The sequence below is a fragment of the Salvelinus fontinalis genome, chromosome 14 (assembly GCF_029448725.1).
Source record: "Salvelinus fontinalis isolate EN_2023a chromosome 14, ASM2944872v1, whole genome shotgun sequence".
Classification (NCBI taxonomy): domain Eukaryota; kingdom Metazoa; phylum Chordata; class Actinopteri; order Salmoniformes; family Salmonidae; genus Salvelinus; species Salvelinus fontinalis.
The window spans coordinates 43,750,851-43,769,491 of NC_074678.1; the positions used below are offsets into that span (position 1 = coordinate 43,750,851).

The window sequence follows — 18,641 nt, forward strand, 5'->3', positions numbered from 1 at the left end:
ACTATAACGGTGACAAACGGTGCCCACAAACTGTTAGGGCCTACATAAAGCTGTCCCAACAGCAGTCCCAAACCCTTACTACTGCTACACCTGGTTATCAGCGGAGCCTTGTCTGGCAGTGAAACCGTTCATTCAGCCTCATTTACTGCCTTTAAAAAAATAAATTGCTGATATGGCTGACTTGTTTAAACAAATGTGGTTTCTATTGACAATTGAGATGTACAAACTATGGCAAAAGGGGAAGACGAGCGGATAAGAGGAAATATGTAATTTCGATTAAGACATTAATGAGCGAGCTATGATATACACGTAGCCAATATAACTATTTGTTCAGCACGTTTGAAATGTTCTGAATTACGTCATTGTACATGGGCCGTTCTTACAGTATTCTCCCAGTACACCAAGTCAGAACCGTAGGATAAATAAGGGGGATATAAGCAGACAATGAAAGCTCTTACAATATTCAATGATTACATTTCTATAAAACATGCTATAGGCTACATGTGCGCCACCAAGTCAGAACAGTAGGCTAAATTAAGAGGGAGAAAGGGACCAAATTATTAGGGTGAGGCACATGGGCTACTAACAGCTTACCACACAACATACACTTAGTATTCACTTTCTTAGCTACAGTATACATATCTCCCTGGCATATTACATAATTCATGCAGCAGCATTCAATACATTTTGGACTCAGCGTGTTGTGCGTTGCTCACTTGAACAGAAAGGTGGCGCAGCAGTCCTTCGTGGGCAAATTGTGTCATTAAACTTTGTCATTCTATGGATTTATAGTGCTTTCAAGACAACTGGGAACTCGGAGAAAAACAAGGTTGAATCATGATGACATCAGTGATCTTCAGGTCGGAGCTCTAGAAAGAGGCCAGAGTTCCCGACTGCAATTCCGAATTGGATGACCATTCAAAACGTATTTTCCCAGTCGGAGCTTGTTTTTTTTCTGAGTTCCCAGTTGTCTTGAACTCACTGAAGTTAGATTTCCCAGTCCTGAGTTTCCAGTTGTTTTGAGCACGGCAGAAGTCATGTTGGATTGACAGCATGGCCAATGTTGAATGTTTATCCTTTTAAGCTTGGAAAAGAGACCTTTAAATACAGACTTGGGACCACACATCCACTCAACTGAATAACAGGCTAGTGACTGCTTTGCAACACTTGCAGTTAGCCACCGGCAGTGGCTAACTTCCAAACCATTCATAGTTGAATTTGCGATTTCCAACTTGTGTAATGTTTATGTTCAATGGCCGATGAGCACCGATACGTTTTATCTATAATTTCTATTCATTATTTCTCCTCCTATGACAATGATTTAAAAGGATTTGCCAGTAGATTGGCGCATTGATTCATGATGATGACTGCTAGCTTGCTAGCTAAGATTTTGAAAGTATGATGTTGACAGTCCAATTAAAACTACTGTAGATATAACGTGATTTAAAGTCATTTTCTCTGTGGTCAATGACCTTGAGCCTTCTTGGATGGCCCTTCTAATGTAACTCTGTGGAAGCACCCAAGGGGCTTGAATTTTCTATCTCTCACCTGAAGTAGTGTCCCCATGAGTGACAGAGAACTGAGTCAATTAAGGCACAACTAGAGAACATTACCAACCCCTACGCTCCGTATTATCCGCGGGCTGCCCCACCACCACAGAAAGCACTGAGCTATGCTGAAACCCCTGCATTTTGGAGCTGCCTTACTCAAGAAAGCAAAAAAGAAACCATGTTTGAATGCGGCTTTAACTCAATGATTCTAAAAAAAAATGTTTACATTGTTTGCAAACTGATATGTGACTCGTATCAAGAAACTAGGCGCATGTCGCGCGTCACTACTTCACAGGAACGCCATTTGAACGTACTTTTTTTTAAAAATCCAAATGCGTTTTCTGGCAGAAATACCTTCTTCAACGTGAACTTTCATGTGCCTTAATAACAAACATGTATGCCATCTGTAAATACGAATACAATTGTTAATTGATGAGCCTAGTTGGCTTAGCCACGGAAGAAGGCAGGAACCTTCCCGCTAGCCATGATTAGCTAAAATAATGAGTGGACATGGACATGCCGAGAGATGAGTTCGGATTGGTCTGCAATGTAACACGCTTCTTTCTAATATGAGCTGGTCAGTATGTGTAGGTAATCCTTTCTAACACAGCTTTTTGGAAAGATATCACATAGTAGGACTGCATAAGTGTGTCCTACTTCCAGTGTGCGCTCTGAACACTCCGAGAGCGAAACGCTCTGAATTTACAAACGGCCAGAGCACACTCTGGCACTCCAGATTAAATTTACTAACACACCCGTAGTATAAGTAAGCCTTTAGTAAGCCTTTAGAAGGATACTGAATGGGTGTAGACAAAGAAGAGCTCTCAAGTAGGTACCAAAACTTGTAACCTCACTTTTGAGAAAATGGCCCTTGAATATTTATCTTTCAAAGCAGAATTACTTTCCCATTGTTCCTCAACTGTAGTGTACGATATACAATTTTCTAGCTCGGAGTCTCTACTTTTATCCAATGTAAAAAGCACATTTTCAAATTTTGCTACATAAGACCCAATATAGCCGGTCGATCAGGTATGTGACACGTATTAATGCCAGAATAACATGCAAAACAGGCTAAACAGGTGGGCCTCTGCCTCAACTGCCCTGAATGACGGGTCACCACTGAATTCTATGATTTCATTTTCCCCTGTTTTTGTGAGAGATATGGCCAATTTAGTTTGTTTCCCGGCGTTTCAACTGAAGGGTATTGCGCTACTCTGTTCAACATGGCTTTCCATACAAATCCCAACATTAAAAAAGGAACCTGGTTTTTGGTCGCTTTCTCATTATAAAAACCGTCATGGTGAAATGAATCCTACCACTATGTATAGCTTTATTATGTGTGCCTGCGTCAGCCACATAGCCTAGAAAAACCGCCATGCATGCAACCAATTTATTTTGTCAGGCAAGTCCACATTATTCTCACATATTTTAGAATGTAATAATAATTTGAATATCAATCCATTGGCAAGGCCCAAAGTATTCATTATTCTTAAAGTGGTAATAGCCTACTTTGATACTTTTCTACAATCACCAGAGAGAACTCAAAGATAGTAAATCCGTGTTTTCTATCGAGTGACGTGTGTAGATCTTTGTTTTGGTAGCACTGTGTGACACACTGTCATCTACTTCTACACATGGACACAGCTGTGTCGCAGAGAAATGACTAGTTCTGGCAAAGATGCTGGAGAATTCTAGATGTGCGGCAGCTTGCGCGGTACAAAATGATTTACTATCTTTGAGTTTTCTCTGGTGTTTGTAGAACCACCTGCAACTGGACACTAACATTTATAAGATTTGTTTTCCAGAATCGATAACGAAGAGAGTATCACCAATACCAGGTTAGTTGAAAAATCTATGGCTGTATTTGTCTAGGCAAACCTGTAATACTGACGAATGAGTTTAGAAATCAAGCTCTGTTTATCTTATTGCAGGGCACATTGGATACATTTTGCCCAGCTGTTTTTAGAGAAGATTATGTTGCAATGTATGTTATGTGTGTTGGATATGCTGTGTTGGCTAATATGCATTCTAGCATACATGACACACACACACACCTGTATCTACATGCTTTTATGTGGGTTTCTATGCAAAGTAAATGTTTGAATGTTTTTTAAGCCTGCGGCTAGTTGTTAAAACTCCATTCTAGCATACATGACACACACACACACACTTGTATCTACATGCTTTTATGTGGGTTTCTATGCAAAGTAAATGTTTGAATGTTTTTTAAGCCTGCGGCTAGTTGTTAAAACTCCATTCTAGCATACTTGACACACACAAACATATTTGGATCTACATGCTTTTAGGTGGGTTTCTGTGCAAAGTAAATGTTTGAATGTTTCTTTAAGGCCGCAGCTAGTTACTTGAAATGAGACATATCATGATTCAAAACTGTTATTCACTGACAAAGATGGCTAATGAAACATTAGCCCCTCCTGAGCAGGCAAATGTACATTTACAGTAGCTGGCTAGGCTAGTAAAAGTTACATTGGCTAGCTTTCAATAAATTGGCTAGCTTTCAATAAATTGGCTAGGTAGTAGGTGTAGATATCGCCATAGGCTACTTTGGGCCATTTGGTAGTTTCGTCTCCCCAGCTGCTCAACAGCAAGTTGAAAGGACACATAGGCAAGCCGACAAGAATCAACTTTTTTAAATACCTAGACGTTCGAGGGCAGCAAAGACTGGAAGTAGTTATACAACATATCTAAAACAAGCGAATTCGACAGAGAAACTTCTCTAGCTAGCCAGCCAACTACTGTCAGTGTTAGCAGGTCGTGTAACAAATTAGTGGTAGAATAACTTTGTGACAGCCAAGTATGTTAATAATGACACGTGAGGCTGCAGAAAAAGTTTATTGAAATGGCAAAAAAGGGTCAGTAAGTTGCTTAGAATGCCGCCAAAGTTAGGCTAATTACATGGGAGTAAAGGCTGTACCCTACTCGGGGGCGTGGCCACATTAATACTTTAATCCAGTTGAAGCAATCTGATTATATAGTGTGAGTTCTACAGTAGACCTAGCTACATAAACTGTATGTGTGTAAGCATCTCTCTCTGACAATGTGAACTTTTTGTTTACAACAAAAAAAGTGGGGGGGTATCAGCATTGCTGGCTTCATTAAAAACGGTCAATCTGTTGTTTCCACTTCCCAATAACAGCACTTACAGTTGACTGACGAACTGATTACAAACTCAAAGACACCGGCAATAGTGCTGAGGAAAGCGGATGCCCCACACTCCTATGTGGTTGACCCAGGCTCAGCTGAGGTACGGAAGAACAAAACACACGTCAGAGCTCTACCAGATCTACCAGCCACACAGGCTGAGGCCACAGACAATGCACAAAAAGGGGGGGAAGGAGAGAGAATGCTCACAGAGCCACAAGCTCGCTCAAAAAAGGGATGTGAAGCCACCAGAGTGGCTGAAAGACGATATTATGTGAATAGAATACATACTGTTGGGGACTGAAAAACATCCCCACAGCATGATGTTGGCATCACCTTGCTTCACTGTAGGGATGGTGCCAGGTTTCCTTCAGACGTGACGTTTGGCATTCAATCTTGGTTTCATCAGACCAGAGAATCTTGTTTCTCATGGTCTGAGAGTCCTTTAGGTACTTTTTGGCAAACTCCAAGCGGGCTGTCATGTACCTTTTACTGAAGAGTGGCTTCTGTCTGGCCACTCTATCATAAATGCCTGATTGGTGTAGTGCTGCAGCGATGGTTGTCCTTCTGGAAGGTTCTCTCATCTCCACAGAGGAACTTTGTCAGAGTGACCATCGGCTTCTTGGTCACCTCCCTGACCAAGGCCCTCCCCCAATTTTTCTTAGTTTGACCGGGCGGCCAGCTCTAGGAAGAGTCTTTGTGGTTCCAAACTTCTTACATTTAAAAATTATGAAGGCCACTGTGTTCTTGGGGACCTTCAATGCTGCAGACATTTGTTGGTACCCTACCACAGATCTGTGCCTCGACACAATCCTGTCTCTGAGCTCTACGGACAATTCCTTCAGCCTCATGGCTTGGTTTTTGCTCTGACATAAACTGTCAACTGTGGGACCTTACATAGACAGTTGTGTGCCTTTCCAAATCATGTCCAATTAATTGAATTTATCACATGTGGACTCCAAGTTGTAGAAACATCTCAAGGATGATCAATGGAAACAGAATGCACCTGAGCTCAATTTCGAGACTCAAAGCAAAAGGTCTGAATACGTAGGTAAATAAGCCATTTCAGTAGTTTTTTTTGTTTATACATTTGTCAACATTTCAAAAAAACTGTTTTTGCTTTGTCATTATGTGGTATTGTGTATTAGATTGATGCGGGGGGAAAAAAATATTTGATCCATTTTAGAATAAGGCTGTAATGTAACAAAATGTGGGAAAAGTGAAGTGGTCTGAGTACTTTCCGAATGCACTGTATACTTGTTAGCTGAGGGATTGTCCTAAGACATGCAAAACATGTCAACATGGTGAACTATTGCCCAGTTCCTGTGCTATATTTGGATGTGTGTAATAATCACTTTCCTTTCAACACAGAGGGATTGGCCTAGTCCCAGAAATGTCAGTCAGAGGATTGTAATGTGGGAGGCAACCAGTTTGCCTAGAAAGACAAGGATTGGCTTGAAACCAGATTCTAAACACTCTCACTGACGTGAACCATGGACTCAAATGCAAACACTAAGATTAACCTGAAATACGTACAATATTATGACTGTGTGATTGAACCACTGCATGACAAAGGTCCTTAATAAGCAAGATGAAGACGAAGAGCCTAACAGGTTGGGGAAAGTATGTGTGGCACCCAGCATCACTCTTACCTAGCTAATCAGCTTATGTGATTGGCTGGAAATTTCAGAGGAGGGAGGGAGCGTTTACCCTGTGTGTTACGGCAGAGGTGGTAGGCAGCTTATACTGGAGCAGCACTGTCAACACCAGAGAAGACTGAATGATGAGCACTCACATTCGCTCGGTTCGTAGGGAGGATGAGAGCGACGCACTGAGATGAGGATGAGGAACAGGAACAGGGGATCTGGAGTAAGGGAAAGGGAAGACATCATCATACACACAAGGGCTAGTGGCTAGTATAGCCCAATGGCCATAAAGGCTTCATTCATTCGACTACAGCATGGATATCAATTTCATTCATGATAAAAGGGGACATGTTCAGTAGAAACGTTAGAATCAGAAACAGAATACATTATAGAATTTGTATAAAGAGAAATGTTGGTTCTTTATATCCAAGTTGTCTGTTAATGTGATGTAGGGCCAACTACTGCTACACCACAAAACCTGTTTTGTTCAATTCCCAACTTGTTCCTTCTGCGGTAGATGTTCTTCCAGAGTAGGAGCAATATCAGAGTCCCAATCCCCATGTTGCGCTGCAAGGTGCTACCAACCCATTGTGCAACGCTATAGGAACAAAACATGAGGGAGAGCAGAGTTACTTATCTGTGTTCTGACCCCCCAAGAATTACACAACAGCAGTGCTAGCACCTCCACTTGGAAATGTCAAACAGGCAGAAAAATAGGGATATTTGTTATTTCAACTGATATCGTATTTCCACTTAATGCCAAAGTACATGGATAATTCAGGTGCAGGCAGGAGCACACTGTCCTATAAATCCTACTTCCCTACAGGCAGCAGACGACACCGGTAGATCACACCAGCTTAATCCAGAAAATAAACAGGCTTTTTTAATACACCTGTGATGGAACATTTTAACTTGTGAAGAGACTGACTTGAAAATGTTCATCTTGTCTTAGTGTCATAAATAATCCTTGGTTCCTGCCTGTGCTTGGTAAAGATATGAGGGGGTGGCGACATTACCTCCTCCTTAGGACCACCTGGCAGAACACCCAGAATATGTTCTATAAGTTAAGATAGGAGACTATGCCAGAGACTTGCTGGAACCAACCCTATGAACTACGCCAATGTTATGTTTACATACCCTACAGTACTCATCTCATAGGTATATACCGTACTCTATACCATGTACTGCACCATTGCCTATGCCGTTCTGTACCATCACTCATTCATATATCTCTATGTACATATTCTTTATCCCTTTACACTTGCGTGTATAAGGTAGTAGTTGCGGAATTGTTAGGTTAGATTACTTGTTGTTATTACTGCATTGTCGGAACTAGAAGCACAAGCATTTCGCTACACTCGCATTAACATCTGCTAACCATGTGTATGTGACTAATAAAAATTTGATTTGAATGTAACGTGTCTGTAACCTGTATATAAGAGATCTGACGGGACTGCCCCGAGAGAGCTCCTGACAGGTGTGTACTATGGTGCATCCAGTTTCTTGGAACCTCTCCACTTAACTGTTAATAAACAATTATTAATTTAAGATTGACTTCGAGTGACCCTGTGTAGAATTTCCACGACACACCTTTGTACATTACAGATGGGTTTAGTGTAGCTAGAGTTTTTTTTACACCTTTATTTAACTAGGCAAGTCAGTTAAGAACACATTCTTATTTTCAATGACGGCCTAGGAACGGTGGGTTAACTGCCTTGTTCAGGGGCAGAACGACAGATTTTTACCTTGTCAGCTCAGGGATTCAATCTTGCAACCTTACGGTTAACTAGTCCAACGCTCTAACCATCTGCCTCACGAGGAGCCCGCCTGTTACGCGAATGCAGTAAGAAGCCAAGGTAAGTTGCTAGCTAGCATTAAACTTATCTTATAAAAAACAATCAATCATAATCACTAGTTATAACTACACATGGTTGATGATATTACTAGTTTATCTAGCGTGTCCTGCGTTGCATATAATCGATGCAGTGCGCATTCGAGAAAAAGGACTGTCGTTGCTCCAACGTGTACCTAACCATAAACATCAATGCCTTTCTTAAAATCAATCCACAGAAGTATATATTTTTAAACCTGCATATTTAGCTAAAAGAAATCCAGGTTAGCAGCCAATATTAACCAGGTGAAATTGTGTTACTTCTCTTGCGTTCATTGCACGCAGAGTCAGGGTATATGCAACAGTTTGGGCCGCCTGCGTCATTGCGAACTAATTTGCCAGAATTTTACGTAATTATGACACAACATTGAAGGTTGTGCAATGTAACAGGTATATTTAGACTAATGGATGCCACCCGTTAGATAAAATACGTAACGGTTCCGTATTTCACTGAAAGAATAAATGTTTTGTTTTCGAGATGATAGTTTCCGGATTTGACCATATTAATGACCTAAGGCTCGTATTTCTGTGTGTTATTATGTTATAGTTAAGTCTATGATTTGATAGAGCAGTCTTGACTGAGCGATGGTGGGCACCAGCTCGCTTGTAAGCATTCATTCAAACATATTCCTATTTACAAGTGAAGCTGTCCCAAATAAGTCATTTCAGTAACTCGTTGATTTAAACTCTCCATTTCAAGTGTTTGTAATTGGAGATTAAAACATCTGCCCACTGGTCGATGTTGATTGGCTAAAAGATGATTATGACAGTCGGTCACAGAAACCCTTTTCCTATCTGAGTGGTTGCAACACTGTCAATTCTACCTATATTTTGGTACACAAATGAAGCCTATTGGCCAGGAGTATGAGAGTTACGGTTAAACAAGGTTGACTAATATTGCTACATAATAACAGAAAAAAGTACAGAGGTTATAATATATTCTTAACTGTAGAATAAAACAATATAACTCGACATTTCTTAGTTTTTTTGTAGACGCCTTCCTTTAAAAAATATAAAACATTCTGCATGACATATTGCACATAACATTCAACAGGAATTGTGTTCGCAAAAGAATAAGTGGCATTGCAGTATACAACTGATTTCAATAGTGGAGTGATTAAATATTCATCAAGGTCATTTTATTCCGTTGCACAACCTTTCAAAACATTTGCTATTGTGTGCCCTTAATACATGACCCTGATACTCACCTGTGGTGGCTAATGTGGCCGGGCCATATCCCCATCACAGAAATTATGTAGGGCGCTAGATGCCATTGCCACCCTGTCACTGTAGGGTCAGACCTAAAACTCATAAAAACTAAGTTCCATACATTGCAGAGAATGACCCACCATACAGCTACTCCCACTTATGAGCATTCTAAGGCATCAATATTGTCACAGAGTTATATTGTTTAAAAAATTGTGTACATTTTTCCATTATTGGATCAAATATGAAACTTTGGAGGTAGAACAAGGACATAACATATCACACAATACCATCAGAACAGCAGTATACAATACAGGGTTTAGTCACACGTCCCCAGTTCATAATCAATTCAATTGAAAAACAAATGGAAATTGTTTGGGATATATTATTTAAATAAACATACAAAACTGCAGTCATTAAAAATATACACTAAGTGTACAAAACATTAAGAGCACCTTCCTAATATTGAGTTGCAGCACCTTTTGCACTCAGAACTGCCTTAATTTGTCAGGCATGGGCTCTACAAGGTGTCAAATTGGCTGGACGTTCTTTCGTGGTGGACCATTCTTGATACCCATGGAAAAGCTGTTGAGCGTTTCCCTGTTCAAAAGCACCCTTAAATATTTTGTCTTGCCCATTCACCCTCTGAATGGCACACATAAACAATCCATGTCTCAATAGTCTCAAGGCTTAAAATCCTTATTTAACCTGTTTCCTCCCCTTCATCTTTCTACACTGATTGAAATGGATTTAACAAGTGACATCAATAAGGGATCATAGCTTTCACCTGGAATCATCGGGTCAGCCTATGTCATGGAAAGAGCAGGTGTCCTTAAGGTTTTGTACACTCAGTGTATATCTCTAACACTAAAGGCAGTTACCTTTGATCCTGAAAATACAGAACTACGTTCTGAATTCTTCCAGGCACTGAAATGGGAACAATAGGGAATGGCATGCACAACGTAAAATCTTTCAGCATATTAATAGTACACTGTTCGGAGATACATAACAATGTAACACTGATGTAGTAGTCGCTTGTTGATGTGCATGTTACTCAATGACATTGTCTAGAGGTGGGAAGCACGTAATGACGAGAGATATGGACCAGCTATCTTAAATTAGGCTCCTCTCCATGAATTCAAGTTCCACTGAGCTGAGGCACATCGGCAACTAAAGAATGGTGGTGGAAGCAATTCATTGGAGGTACTCATGCTTTTCCTGTTCAGAAAGATAATTAGTATAGTAGTAAGATAACTGAGATTGTCAATAGAAAAAGTGAGGTTATCTGCTTTAACATCTCATAAATATAAACAGGGATTTATTAACAATTCGATCTTTCAAAACATTTGCTGTATCATCCTGATATTCCAGCATACATCATCAAAAATTCTGTTCAGGTGGATAACCCCATTATGTTCAGTGGTGTATCAATAGCCAGGTGATACAGTCCAATTGCATAGTCCTATTTGAGGCTGCGTGTGTGCATGTGTATAGCTTCAAAACGCTATTCTTCCTTGTTTTCTTCTGAGAGCACCAGCAGCATTCTCTCCTGCGTTCTCTCAGAGAAATACTGGCGTTTCTTGTCCCGTTAGAAGGCGATATGTAGAGGCTGGCATGGTCTTCAAGTGAATCTGTTCAGAAAGACGAGCACAGCTATGAATGACAATGCTAATATTTCTATGACCAATTAATTGACTTATTGAGTAATGTTCTGTCAACACAGAAAGTAGGATTCATGAAATGAAAGTCAGTGTGAAATCTAGTGCTTCTGATCTGAGTTGGTGTTCAATTCCTCTCTCACCTCCCCGACTGCGTTAGTCAAAATGTGGATGATCTTCTCGTGAGGAGTGGCTACCACACTCTGCCCATTGATTTCAATGATGCGGTGTCCGACCCGGATGCCCCCTCTCTCTGCGATCCCTCCACGCATCAAACTGCAGATCTGCTCAAGGCAATGAGAAAGAGGATGGGTGAGAGAGATAGAAAAATACAGATTAAAAGATAAGTGAGAGAGTTTTGAGGTGAGTGAAAAAGGACAATTGACAATTTTAGCTTGACTACTATAGAGTTCCTAAAATGGATGCCGTACTGTTCAGTCTAAAATGCTGTTTCAGACCACATCAATTTAAGATTCACTTTTATCTCTATTCCAGACCATGTTCACTGTGATAAACGAAAAGAACCTCAAATTAATACTACTCAGTAGTGACTGGACTGGGCCTTAGCAAAAACAAAAAAAAAGAATAATAAAAACGTAAATAAAACATGAATGTTGGACCCTGTTTGGGGATTCTGTCTGGCAGTTGTATCCATACAAGTTTGTAGAGTAAAATAATAAAGCAACTGTCACTTACAATCCCGTCCTCTACACTGAAGCCCAACTGAAATTTTGGGTCCGGTCGCTTGATAATTGCCATGGTGACAGGAGGGCAGTGAACGATACTGAGCTTCACCTCTGCTTGTTTTTTAAAATCCTTTTACAAAAACAAAAATGGAAAAAATATATAATACAAATACTAGAAAGATGTCTGCAAAGATAAATGTCTCTGTCACCTTAAAGTATCTGTTCACTAACTGCATTCTGTGCTTCTTAGATAATGAAAGACATTCACAGAATGAGAGGAGTATTGTGTGTGTGTGTCCGTGCATGTGCATGGAATACATTTAACAAAACAACATTAGGTGACAAAATGCAACAACCTGCCATCAGGTCCAACCTCATGCTGAAATAATACCTGGAAAGCAAACATTTCCACCAATTCTTCTCCCTCTACATATCACACGCATCAGTCTCTATGACTTCAGCAATACAGCACCATCTAGTGTACATTCTAGGAACGACACAATAGACACGGTCAAGACAGCTCACAGGAACGAATGAAACAGGCACAGACACAGTCCCTCTCTTACCCGTATTATACTCTGGCAGGTGGCTATGGGGAGGCCCACCAGGCTAGTGCCATTGACTGACATGATGCGGTCTCCTATGCTGAGGGCCCCGCAGCGTTCTGCAGGACCACCGTGGAGCAGGTTGGCCACGACCACCGTGGGCAGGATGGAGCCCCAGCCCGACTCCACCACAGCCACCCCCACTATCTCCCCGGGAGCCTTGGAGATGGACACCTGGACACAGACAGTAGGGAGATGGTTTAAGAGAAAGGGGGGATTTCATGGGTGGTGTTCAGTAGAGAAACACTGTAGCAAAACGTTTTGCAATTGAAAACAAAAAACTATGTACTTATTGGAAAAGTTCAGGTATTACCTCACTCCATTTCAAAATGTTTTTTCCCCAACTGAACACAATGTTGATGTACATTCCACTTAAGACACATCATGAAATGTATGGATCTGTTTCAACACTGTCTTGAGCAAGACAGGAAGTGCTTGTTGCATAGTGTACAACCAGCAAATATCTATTCGGTTTATGAAGGCCAACATTTAACTCCATGCACCACCAAATGTTAACATAAAACAGATTTCATAGGCTCCTGGTTGATGGTTAAATCGCCACTGACTGCTTTCGATATGCGAACATGAGTCAATTAGATCAAGAGTAAAAACAGATGCTTATCTAGGCTAAAGGTAGGAGGAATACTGCGTTTAAAGGCCTACACTCAAAAGGAAACCCTGGCTGGTAATAACAACATGGTGCTGAAATACTGAGGGGTTTCTGTACCTCTCTGATGTTATCTGAATCCGAGAAGTGTACCAGGTCTCCGTTGTAGTGCTCCTGTGTCCCCAGGTAGTCACTATACTCGCTGGGCCTCAGCTCACTGGCCTTGATGCCGTTGGCTTGGAGGAACTGCTGGTAGGCCACACCGAAGGCCTGGCCAATCGCCTGAGCGATCACCTGGGCCTGCATGCAGGAGAGACACAGTGAGCCAGTGGGCATGTTCAAACGTGTCCCAGACTGGCAGGTAAGAGTACAATAATCCTTGTCATATAACAATATGGCAATCCTGTTCCTCCTCACAATCTTACAGAGCGTTTCAAGTTGTCAAAATAGTGGCTAACCATCAAGATATGGCCCATTGGTTTACCTCAATCCTAATATTAAACCTAACCATAATCTATCCCAAACTCTAATCTAACCATAACAGTAATGAACTGCTAATTTCCTCTTGTTTAACAACTCCTGGCATGGAAAAGTAACCTGGCTGCCAGGCTGTTTGTTTTTGTATTCAACAAAGCTCCGCTACCTAGTTGCATGGCAAGTACTGACGGCTCAAGTCCTGTAGAAAAAGACTGGCACTGGGAATAAAACATATATATTTTTTAAACAGTGCAACCTAATCTGATTATTTTCAACAACAAAAAAACGCCACAGGAAACCAATTGGACATAATGCTGTACGGTTTCTGCTTGAATGACTCACCTCGTCAGAGTTGAACACATGGCAGATCATGCAGCACTTTGTCTGTGGCCCGGGGGAGTTGACCTCAGCAGGGTTCCCCTCCTGGCCCTTACGCCCCCCGGCCGGCTTCCTGCGGGCCATCAGGACCACGGTGCTGCCGATGTCTGCGATGTAGGAGATCATCTGGAGAGGATGGTCCATCATGGCCTCCTGTAGGTGGAACAGAAGGGGTGAATGTGTGGAGGAAACATGTACTAACTCTTTACTAACACTTTCATGTAAGTTAACTAACACGTTAATGGTACCGAGGCAATGATTTTTGGTAAAAGAATGTGAAAAAAATCCATGATGGACCCATTCCCACTAGGTCTAACAATGAAGAGGGCTAGGTTAGTCTAAGGCTGCATTTACACAGGCAGCCTAATTCTGATATTTTTTTCACTAATTGGTATTTTGTCCAATTAGATCAGCTCTGAAAAAGATCTGATATGAAAATATCTGATGTAATTGGTCAAAATACCAATTAGTAGAAAAAAATACTAGAATTGGGCTGCCTCTGAACACAGCCTAACAGCACCCACTATATATCTAGACGCAGCCAGCCATGCAGAAGGGAGCAAGCTGACAAACTGACCCACTTTGATTCTCTTTACTAGTCAACTGTACAGGATGAGTTTGACTCAAATTAGAGACCCTGCTATTCAAGGAATGACCTTCAACTACTTTGTCATCCATTCAAACCACGTCATGCTCGGCTGATTGTGTAAATGGCAGCAGTTGCCTACCTGTGTGTCTGCGCTGAGGACTTTGATGCGATGAGTGGAGATGAAGAGATCCACCTCGGTCATAGGCTGAGACTCTCCCTCTGGGGCCTGGAGGAAGACAAGAGCAAACCTTTTGATGATACTTTTTAAAGCAGATCACCCATTCTTAGCAGAATGGTCTGAGCCATTCTGCCACCTCTGGTCTATTGGCCTTCCAATCCTTATGAGAAGCCAGTTTCGCACTCATCCCAGTCGAAGCTCTTCGCTGTCCTGGCATCCTAAGGAAGGAACAAGCTTCCCCCTAATGTCACTACACTCCCAGTCCATCTTCCGTGATGTCTGAAACCCTACCTCTTCAAACAGAATCTTAAATAATCCCCCAAAGAACAAACACCTTACCATTGCACTTGCCTTTCCTGCACTAACACTTGCATTTATCTTTTCATACTAGCCTTGACTTTGTTTAACTTTATTGAGGAAAGGTTTTCCTTACTATGATCGTAGCAACACCCCATAGCAAGAAATATAACCCGCAAACGGTTCTGTCACAGCGTACTCTTACCCCAGCGGTCCGCAAACAACTGTGATATGTGATTTTTCTTACCTAGCTACCTTAAGAATAATGCACTTACTGTACGTCGCTCTGGATAACAGCGTCTGCTAAATGACTACAATGTAAAATGAAAACTCACTTTGATCCTGTCCACAGCCTCCTGGGCCTGTTTCATTCGAGCGTTGGTGGAGGGGTTCTTGTCAGACTTGAGCTGGGTGGAGCCCAGGTACTTGGCCCCAAATATGACCCCATCCAGAAGGTCATTTGGGTCACAGGGGCCAGGCACTGACAGAAACGCATTACTATTATTATTTAGAGTCCAATGAGAGAAGCATAGACGTTTTACATACAGCCTAAATTGAGATTACCGTCTTTATAGGCTGGGCGGTCCTCTGCGCCCTGTAAATAAAGAGGTCAGTGATTATTGAACAAAGTGAAAGACACAGCTCATTTGAACCAATCATCAGCAAAGTAATATACACTAATAACACCACCATTCATCATTGATAAACATATTTTAGCATGTCAAACTTACCCGCTGACTGTTCTCTGCAGAGTCTACCTCCGGAGCCTCCTCCCCTAACTTTATCCATACGGGCTCTGGGACCTCGTCCTCCGGGAAAGACTCCACGGAGTCATCCCTATTGCGCAGCCGCCAGCCGTTCCCAAAGTGTTCCAAGAATCCTTCGCCATCCTCCTGGTTGTAGGAGACCGACACCACCGCGTCCATCTCCCCTCTCCGGGCCATGTAAGGAGGAACCTTGATGTCAGAGGAACTGGGCTGGGAAGCCCCTACCTCTGTACACTCCAACAGCCCTAATAGGTCTCTCTGGAGACTCTCTGAGAAAAGCATCTCCGAGGCCTGTTTCAGGTTCTGCTCTGGGTCTGGTAGCAATGGGCTGATGTCCATCAACAGAGATGGGCCTGGAGGCTCAAATTCAGAGGGCTCAGAGAATGCTGATGGTGGTGGTGTAGGGTCAGAGGTTGAGTCCCTGGGGAGAGGGCTTTCTCCAATGACCTGGAGTCGGCTTAGCAGGTGGTGGATCCGAGTGTGGTCTTCATCACTTGATCTCCTGATCTCAACCTTCTCCTCCATCTCATCCCCCACCTCTCCTCCCTCTTTGCTAGGATCCAGAACCTGTTTGGTTGGGGTGTTATCCTCAGGAGCATAGTCGATTAGCTCCTCCTGGCTAACTACCTCAGAAGAAGCTGCAGTGTCACTGGTGTACAAGGGAGGTAGGGACTCACTTAGTCCGTCCTCTGAACTGTCCACAGGGACCGAGGGAGGGAAGCTAGGGTCGTCCATCTCTTCCACTGAACATGCTTCACTAGAGTCGTCTGACCTCCATTCCAGAGGAGGGGGCTCTATCAGGTTAAAGGAGTCCAGGTCGTCTGATTCAGGGTAAGAAGCCTTGGAAGCAGCTCTAGAGAACTGAAATACAGTGTTCTCCTGTTGAGCTGAAGGTGAGGAAACGGTTTGTTTCTCCTCGTTTCCAGCGGGGCAATTACCTGCCTCCATTTTTTGGATAAGAGCACGGATCATAGGCAGCACATCACCAGGTTGAAATGATGGAGACTCCACATACAAGCCCCTTTCAATGCTTAGTAGGGTGTTTCTGCAATTTATAGGGGTAACTGTCGGAAGTTTGTATTTTGTCACTGTGAAAGTAGACCGTTTTTGCATTCACCATTTCTTGTGCAGGGGAATAATAAGAGCGACCACTCTTTTTTAGTCTCTTCATTGACCTATGTCCATCAAGATTGCAATGCTATTGCCTCAGGCTCAAAGTACATGTCATTGTCATCCGTGTCACCAATATAGAAAGTACCCTTTGTGCATTTAGCCTATGACAATATGATATGGTTTATTTGTATTAGGCTATTATGTGTATAATAACATTTGATCCATCTGTAACAAAATGACCAGTAAAAGAGCTGTAACAAATATAAAAATAGCACTATCAAAACATTGTATAAGTGATTATGATCATGGTGAGATACTCACTTACAAATAAATACAAGACTCCAATCTTCTGAAAATAATTACAGCGAAAACACATTATATGCTGGCAGTGCTGCTAGAGAAATTACAGTAGCTGGATTGTCATTGCAGTTTGGATCACCCGAGCTAATTTGCTAGCTATCTAATTTAGCTACCTCTGGCTACTAAGCTAATTTACAGTCAAGAAGCGTCACTAAATAAGGTATCTTCCTGCTGGTTTGCCAACTACGAGACATTGAGGACAATATTGGCATTACCAACATAAATCTGACATGATCCAGATGCTCACCCGGTTAAATTCTGGATCCGATGACTGACAACTGCTTGAATTTAACTGTCACGGATGAAGTTTCCTTGTTTGGGAACTCAGCAACAAAACAGAGAAGTCAGCAATGTAAGTCAGCTAATAGTAATAGCTACAAATGTAACAGCATTTTGAGAAGTACATTTGTATGGACGCTCATATCGTGTTTATGAAACATAAAACGATGTCGTTGTTTCACTGCAGTCAAACCGACACTCGCAAAACGCGGTCGACTCAACTCATCCGCTCTTCAGTTTCCGCCTGAATTTTGTTGCGCGAATACACACCACTTTACGGTACCGCGTGTTTTCTGGTAGGGGGAACAGTGTCGGAAGCGCTGTCATGCAGAGACAGAGACGAAATCATTCAAAGCAAACAGTTTGATATAACGAGTAAAATGAGGCGGCAGAGGCTGCAATAGCCTAACGGCGGTGCTGTTCATGAAATGTTTAATTGTCAAAGCACACACACACACACCTTCACAGCAAGATCGCTTGATATGTTTTTTAGTAGAGAATTCATCCAGTGTGATGACCATTTTGAACCATACGATGCCAGCTTAAAATATGGGTTAATATAATTGGTTATTCTATGTTACAGTGGACTTTTAAGTAAGATAATAAAACATTTTGTTGGCGCGGTTTCCATTTCTCAAATTGCACCCTGTGTGGCTGGAGTAAAAAAATGAATAAATGAGTGGCAACTTTATCTGGTAGACTTCCAATTCCATGAAATAGACTGACCTGGTGAAAGCTAGGATAATTATTGCGTGGCAGTTTGATGTTGTAGGGTGTTTTAGTTTCAGACATAATGCCCATTGATACTGGTAGATAAACGTTTGAATGCCACATGATATCTGAACGTCATTGCCAATCAGGTGCGTCCCTTTATTGCAGCAATGTATCTATCTGCCAATGGGTTTGTTCCGCTGGATATTGCTTCATGCCACAAGGATAGGGTAGGGTTCATAAGTAATGGTTCCAGCAAGGATATACCATAAAGGGATGCATTTGATCGACAACGAAGTTCAGATACCCTGTTGTCTTTGTATGTTGTTTTACTGGTATTGTTGGTCGCTATGTGTGCCATAAAAACACGTTTCAAAAACGTGTTTTTTTCTAAATGTAACACAAATCAGCATACGCTATCAACCAAAATAGCCTGGCATGGTAATTAAAATATAAACACTTGAAACACAGTTAAGTCAAC

At 41.8% G+C, this 18,641-nt stretch overlaps 1 protein-coding gene and 1 long non-coding RNA gene across 10 annotated transcripts; one reads left to right on the forward strand and one right to left on the reverse strand.

Annotated features, from left to right (window-relative positions):
• The first annotated feature begins 3,304 nt into the window (after window positions 1-3,304).
• On the forward strand, window positions 3,305-7,906 carry LOC129869288 (uncharacterized). Its single transcript, XR_008761878.1, has 2 exons — window positions 3,305-3,388; window positions 4,708-7,906. It is a non-coding gene; the product is annotated as an uncharacterized LOC129869288 (long non-coding RNA).
• Window positions 7,907-9,358: 1,452 nt separating this feature from the next.
• Window positions 9,359-17,725, reverse strand: LOC129810928 (amyloid-beta A4 precursor protein-binding family A member 3-like). Of its 9 annotated transcripts, none has more exons than XM_055861936.1 (12): window positions 17,418-17,723; window positions 17,136-17,156; window positions 15,662-17,035; window positions 15,495-15,525; window positions 15,266-15,411; window positions 14,595-14,681; window positions 13,831-14,019; window positions 13,132-13,311; window positions 12,366-12,578; window positions 11,810-11,929; window positions 11,257-11,397; window positions 9,359-11,086 (listed from the first exon to the last, which is right to left on the reverse strand). In XM_055861936.1, the coding sequence occupies exons 3-12, from the start codon at window positions 16,808-16,810 to the stop codon at window positions 11,015-11,017; spliced, it is 2,328 nt and encodes a 775-aa protein (XP_055717911.1). In that variant the 5' UTR covers window positions 16,811-17,035; window positions 17,136-17,156; window positions 17,418-17,723; the 3' UTR covers window positions 9,359-11,014. The 9 variants fall into 9 exon arrangements, with proteins under 9 accessions (XP_055717911.1, XP_055717912.1, XP_055717908.1 ...); XM_055861937.1 differs by having other exon boundaries at window positions 17,132-17,156; XM_055861933.1 differs by having other exon boundaries at window positions 17,136-17,159.
• Between the last annotated feature and the right edge of the window lie 916 nt (window positions 17,726-18,641).